Raw genomic sequence first — 6,000 nt, 5'->3', positions numbered from 1 at the left:
CGCATCAGACTAACCAGCAGCAGCATCACGCTGCCCTCCTTCCCCCACCAAAGCATTTATCATGGACAGTCAGGGACTGATACTTCCGGAACATGTGACACGGGTGAAGAAGGGAATGGCAGGGATGCAAAACTACATAATCCCACATAAACAGGTGGGATTACTGGGCACCAGTTGCATCAAGCTAGTCACTGGCCATGGCTGGGGATGGGGGCCGGGCGAGTTGGGTGCTGCATGTGTGTCTGTCTGTTCTGCCACTCCAGTAAGTCACATTACGTTCTTTATTTGCGACCCAAGGTCAGCATAACATAACATAAACAAAACATCTCATAGCATAGAAAAATACAATAAGGAAGTGAAATATGTAAATATATAGATGAATATCCACAAACAAATGATCAATAAAAATTTAAAATTAATCAAGGAAAAGCTTGCTGCCGCAACAGTACTGCAATCAAACAGAATTTAGCCACCTTAAAGGTGACATCTAAAGTTCTATCCGCAAGAAGATAGGAAACATAAAAATCTCCAGAGCAACCTGGGAAGGGTGTCAGAAGAGGAGTAAGTAAGGAACATCTTAAATTTCTATGTAATGGACAGCGCAACAAAACATGCTGGATGGATTCGACTTCCCCCATACCACATGGGCATAATCTATCCTCTCTAGGAATCCCCAGAAACCTCTCTGAGAGCACCGCTGAAGGTAACATATCAAGTCTGCTCTAAAAAAGGCCCTCTGATAGCATGTAAAGCTCAAGGCATTCAAATAAGCAGCAGGACCCCAACTAGAACTGCTCAAACCCAGCCTCCTTTTAGTACAATCAGGGATTCGAAAAAGTTCTTGTTGGATTTCGAAGTCCAAGAGTCTTTGTTTCAGGATCTGCCTGGCCTGGTACACAAAGTCCTTACTTCTTGGTTGTGTGTGTGTGGGGGGGGGGGGGGGAACCAAAGTCTCAGACAGCAAACATTATTTTTATTGCAACTCATGGTCATCAACAACACACATCATCAGCATCGGCAACAGCAGGCATGGAAGCAGCATCCTTCTTTAAAAAAAAAAAAAACCATTGGTCATTGGCATCCGTCAACCACATCTTGACATCAATGCTACTTTTTCAAGCAATTCTTAACGTCTTTCACATCAGCAGCATGCAACTTCTGAGCTGCCATGGTGTGGGAGGCGCAGCATAGGGGGGTGACACGAGTCACTCGCCCTCCACGGCCAGCTCGGGGAAGTCCAGCAGGGGGAGGTTGGCCTTTAAGAAGACCAGCTGCTCGACCAACTCAGCATCCAGACGTGAACGGAGAGGAGACACCACATCCCCGGCCATGGAGAACAACCTCTCGCTCGAGACCCTGGTAGGTGGACAGGAGAGGAGCCACACAGCAACGGTTGCCAAGTCCGGCCATACCTGGCGATGGGTTGCCCAAAAGAGGAACGGCTCCATCACCTTGTCTTCCCGCGGCTCACTCAGGTACTGGGCAACACTTTCCTCAGCACGGCTGCATTGAGGGGCAGGCTCCTCCGATTCCCCCGGCAAGGCATCTTCAAAGCCCTCTGTGAACCAACAGTTGGCGGAACGCTGAGGTGGCACTGGTGGCCACTCCTCCGGTGCCACCACCAGAGAAATTGCACTGCTGGACTTGGAAGAAGTGGTGGTTGCACTGCTGCAGGGGGTGGAATGCGCACTGCCAGGCTGCGCACATGCCCCCTCCTCCTGGTTGTCCTCCTCAACACAACCCTTGCCTGCCCCTAGCCTCTTCTCCTCTGCACACCGGACATGCTCAACAAGGATGCCCCTCCACTTTTCAAGCTCCAAATGGGGCACAACTTTTGTCTTCATCCTTGGGTCGCACATGCATGCCAAGACATGCCATGCAGATGAGCCCAAGGGTTTCCTAAGCCGCTCAACTACCCCAGCCCTCAACCGACCTGCCAGGGCAATTGCTTCCCCAGTGGTCAGAGTAGACTGGAGCTCGGCCAGGTTCTTCTCGAGGAGGAAAGCCACGGGCAAAGCCTGGCTCAATGTGGCTGCCTCTGTACTCAAGCTGCTTGTGGCGGAATGGAACGGCTCGAGTACCAAGACCAGCTCGGCAATGAGCTTCCAGTCTGAATCGGACAGGTCACACACTTCCAAACTACCATGCTTTACCATGATGTGGAGGGCTGGCCCTTGCTCCTGCAGGCGCTGGAGCAAGAGATAAGTGGAGTTCCACCGGGTAGGAAAATCCTGGGGTATCAGGTGTTCAGGCAGGCCCAGCTCAGTTTGCCTGGCCTTGAGCAGATGCCTTGCCTTTTTGCTCCGGTGGAAGTGGCCAGCAATCTTGCGGCAGCGGTCCACAAGAGCGGCTATGGAAGCATCAGTGCCTGTGGTGGATGAACCTACCCCAATCTTACTCAGCTGATTTTGCTGAAACCCAGAGGGCTTGAGCTTCGCCTCCTTAAGCCCAAGCGCATCCTGCACCACCAGGTTCAATGTATGTGCAGTGCAAGCGATGTGCACACTGTAAACCTGCTTGGCCGCCTTAGTAATGTTTGCTGTATTGTCGGTGACCATGAAGCCTCGCTTGAGGGTTGTCTCCCCAGACAGCCAACTCTCCACCTGCCAGTCCATGACCGCCACCAGCTCCTCTGACTTGTGGTCTGCGTCCATCGCCTCCACATGCAACACTGCCCAACAAGGCTTGCATGCATGGGAGGACATGGGTGCAGCTACAGCAGATTCAGAGGCCACCTCACCCCCATGCCCCCACCAGTGAGCTGTCAGGGACATGAAGGCAGTGTGCAGCCCACTTCGGCTCATCCAGAGATCCGCAGTGAAATGTACACTGGTGCTGGGCCCAGCAGCGCGCAACCTGCCCAACACAGCCTCCCTGCAAGCACGGTAAAGGGATGGCACCACTCTCCTACTGAATGTGGTGCGTGATGGGATCTTGTACTCTGGGGCGAGCAGCTGGAGCAGACGGCGGAAGCCAACATTGCACACAATATTAAAAGGCTGGTCGTCCAGAGCAATCATCTCCCCAATGGCCCGGGTTATGAGATGTGGCTTCAGACGATCAGAACGCTTGCCCGGATGCTGCACCCACCACTCAGTCAGTTTCCCCCGCCTCTGAGCAGGAGCCACTGGCTGCATCTTGGTGGTGCTGCTACTACTACTTACACGTGGCAGCCTAGTGCCACTGTCTGCAGAGATCTCCACCACATCCATGTGTCGCCGTTGCAGGTGCACCAGCAGACCGGACGTGCTGTAGTGCTTAGGGTCCCTGCCTCTGCTGACATGCACCTTGCAGTGGGTACAAATAGCATAGCTGGGATCTCCAACGCAAAGCTCAAAGTGATCCCAGACCACACTGCCGGAAGCTCTTGCGACACGACGTCGCCTAGCTGGTGGCGTTTCTTCTGCTGGTTTCTTCCTGGGCACGCTGCCAGCACTGGCCTGGGAAGGCCCAGGGAGAAGCACAGGCACTTCCTCTTCCATGGACTCCTCAGACACAACCCCTGGGCTCCCACCCCCCACAGTACCCCCCGAGGGCTGCAAGGTGGATTTGGCTGGACTGACAGCCTGCACCACCTCCACACCTGCCACTTGAACTTCTTCTTCCTCCCTGGCCGGCGAGGCCCTCCCCCCTAGCTTCTGCCCGGCCGCAGGCCGCCCTGGCAAAGTGCCATCTTTAGAGAAGTCAAGCCTGCGCGCTGAAGCAGGGGTTGGGGCTTTAGGAATAGCCCTCCGTTGCCGCACCCTACCTCGACCAGCAGGAAAAACAAAACCCCTAACCTTCCCCCTGCCTGCCATTACTCTTCCGCCAAGCAGGAAAGAAACCCCCCAAACACAAAATTCCAGATAATAGAGACCCTTGCCACCAAGCAGGAAAGAAACCCAAAATACACAATACTAGATCAGAGACGTGTTTGCGTGTGTGTGTAAAAACTACAGACGGGTACTACTCTCACTCAGTGTATTCATAAACGCCGGGTCTGGCTCTCTCTGTCTGCTGCTGCAGTCCACTTTTGCGGCTCTGGTGGTCTTCCTTCTTCAGTCTTCCTCTTCTCAGGATGGGGCAGAAAGCCAGAAGAAACTTTGGAAAATAAAGCGGGGGGGGGGGGGAGAATTATAATTCTCTCAGCAGCAGGAAGATAAATAATAATAAATAAGCAATAAACAACAAACAATATGCAATAAGCAATAAACAATAAAGACTTTTCGCGGGGGGGGGGGGGTGCCTGGCTGACTGGCCCAGCGCTCTGGGGCTGCGCTGCTGTGGTGGCTGCAACAGCACGGGCAGGCAGTAGCAGTGACATAATAAATAATCAGTGTGACCAATATAAATAAACAGTGATATAAATAAATTAAATAATAATATGCAAATAATCACCTTCCAAGCCTTATGTTCCAAAAAGATGAAAATGCAGAAGAAGAGGCAGGCTCTTCTCTTCTCAGGATGGGGCAGCAGAAGCTTCAAACAAACACAGCCTTGGAGAACCGCCCTGAGAACGTTTTTATTTAAATGAAAGGTGATATGTAAATTAAACGATAATTTCAGCAATAAAAAAAGCAATAAACAAAGATGTCGAGGGGAGGGGGGGCGCCTGGCTGGCCGGCTGGCCCTTACCTGGCCTTGCAAGGTAGAAAGGCTGTATGTTTAAAAATTAAGAGTAAATATAAATCCCCTTCTCTCCCAAGCCCAAAGGATGAAAAATGTAGACGAGGCAGGCCAGGCTCTTCTCTTAAGGATGGGATGGGGCAGAAGCCTCAGACACAGCCTTGGAAAACCGCCCGAGACGGTTTTTATTTTAATGAAAGGCGGTATATAGATTAAACAATAATTTTAGCACTAAATAAGCAGTAAACAAAAAACAATAAGCAATAAGTACTGTAACCAACAATAAAGAACATGGGGGGTTGTGTGTGCTTCTGGCTAGCGCTGGCCCAGTACTCTGGGGCTGCACTGCAGCTGTGGCTGGCTAAAACCACGGGCAGGCAGCAGCAGTAATATAACAAATAAATCAGTGATCAGCAGTAAACAAACAGTGATACAAATACATAAAATAAACATATAAATATTGGTAAGTAGATAATCACCTTCTCTCCCGAGCCTTTTTTTAAAAGGCGGTGAAAAAATGAAGTTGAAGCAGGCAGGGCAAAGCAATGGAGGAAATCCTGGAAAGTTGAGTCAAAGGTGGTGGATGATGGAGGCAAAAGCTGATGGATCAGGCACAGGCAATAGAGCTCTCTCTTCTCCCACACATGAGGCAGCAGAAAGAAGGAAATGGCACCTGCAACATCATTTAAATTATAATACCCAGGTGCAATACCCCTACAACCCCCCCCCTCGCCGTTTCTTGCCCTCCACCTGGCCAATGAGGGTGCATTTAACCTCTTCAACTTCCTTAAAAGGAATTTGGAGGCAATTGCAAGCAGATTGGCCCCTACTCTTGCCAGCCAATCTGCAGGCTTGAAAGGCGGGAAATTCAAACAGGCGTCAGAATCAAGGTGAACAGTAAACTTTAAGAAAGACTTCGCCCGCTCGTAAAATGAGGTTCCAAAATGTTTTCCAAAAAACAAAGCCTTTGGATCCGAAATAGGGGCATTTTGACCCCAAAACAAAATTCTTTGCTTTGATTTTTTCCGTTTTGTTTCAGAGACAAAACCTCTGAAATTGCAGATTTTGTGTCTGAATTGAAATGCACAAACCCACTCTAAATGCCAATTGCAGGGGAGCCACAGCAGAAGAAAGGGTATGCCCGCTGCTCCTGCGTGTGGGCTTCCCAGAAGCATTTGGTGGGTCCCTGTGGGAAATGAGATGCTCGACTAGATAAGCTTTGGACCTGATCCAGCAGGGCTATTCAGGGCATGTCACTATCTATGGGGGTACTGTCTCTCAGCTCACCTCACCTGGTAATTGGCTCATTTCCCCTGTTCTTTCTCTAAGAAGATTAGCTTCTTCCTGATAATTCTTTGAAAAATCTCAGAAAGACTAAGCCCAAAGAAAGGAGTT

General features: G+C 50.5%; 1 protein-coding gene across 6 annotated transcripts in view; it reads right to left on the bottom strand.

Moving 5' to 3' along the window:
• Positions 1-267: 267 nt before the first annotated feature.
• Positions 268-6,000, bottom strand: part of LOC128342786 (zinc finger BED domain-containing protein 4-like) — a 41,032-nt gene continuing 35,299 nt past the window's right edge. For 5 of the 6 annotated variants that reach the window (XM_053290688.1, XM_053290691.1, XM_053290690.1 and 2 more), the window contains 3 exons: positions 5,085-5,278; positions 4,378-4,489; positions 268-4,080 (listed from right to left, as the gene is read on the bottom strand). In XM_053290688.1, coding sequence (XP_053146663.1) covers positions 1,206-3,797 — 2,592 coding nt within the window. In that variant the 5' untranslated portion in view covers positions 3,798-4,080; positions 4,378-4,489; positions 5,085-5,278 and the 3' untranslated portion in view covers positions 268-1,205. The remainder of the gene's footprint in view (positions 4,081-4,377; positions 4,490-5,084; positions 5,279-6,000) is intronic. The other variant, XM_053290692.1, reaches the window with a different exon arrangement.

The sequence above is a fragment of the Hemicordylus capensis genome, chromosome 2 (assembly GCF_027244095.1).
Source record: "Hemicordylus capensis ecotype Gifberg chromosome 2, rHemCap1.1.pri, whole genome shotgun sequence".
In the NCBI taxonomy this organism is placed as follows: Eukaryota; Metazoa; Chordata; class Lepidosauria; order Squamata; family Cordylidae; genus Hemicordylus; species Hemicordylus capensis.
Note: the sequence above shows the minus strand (reverse complement) of the source record. Positions and strands in the feature narration are given on the sequence as shown.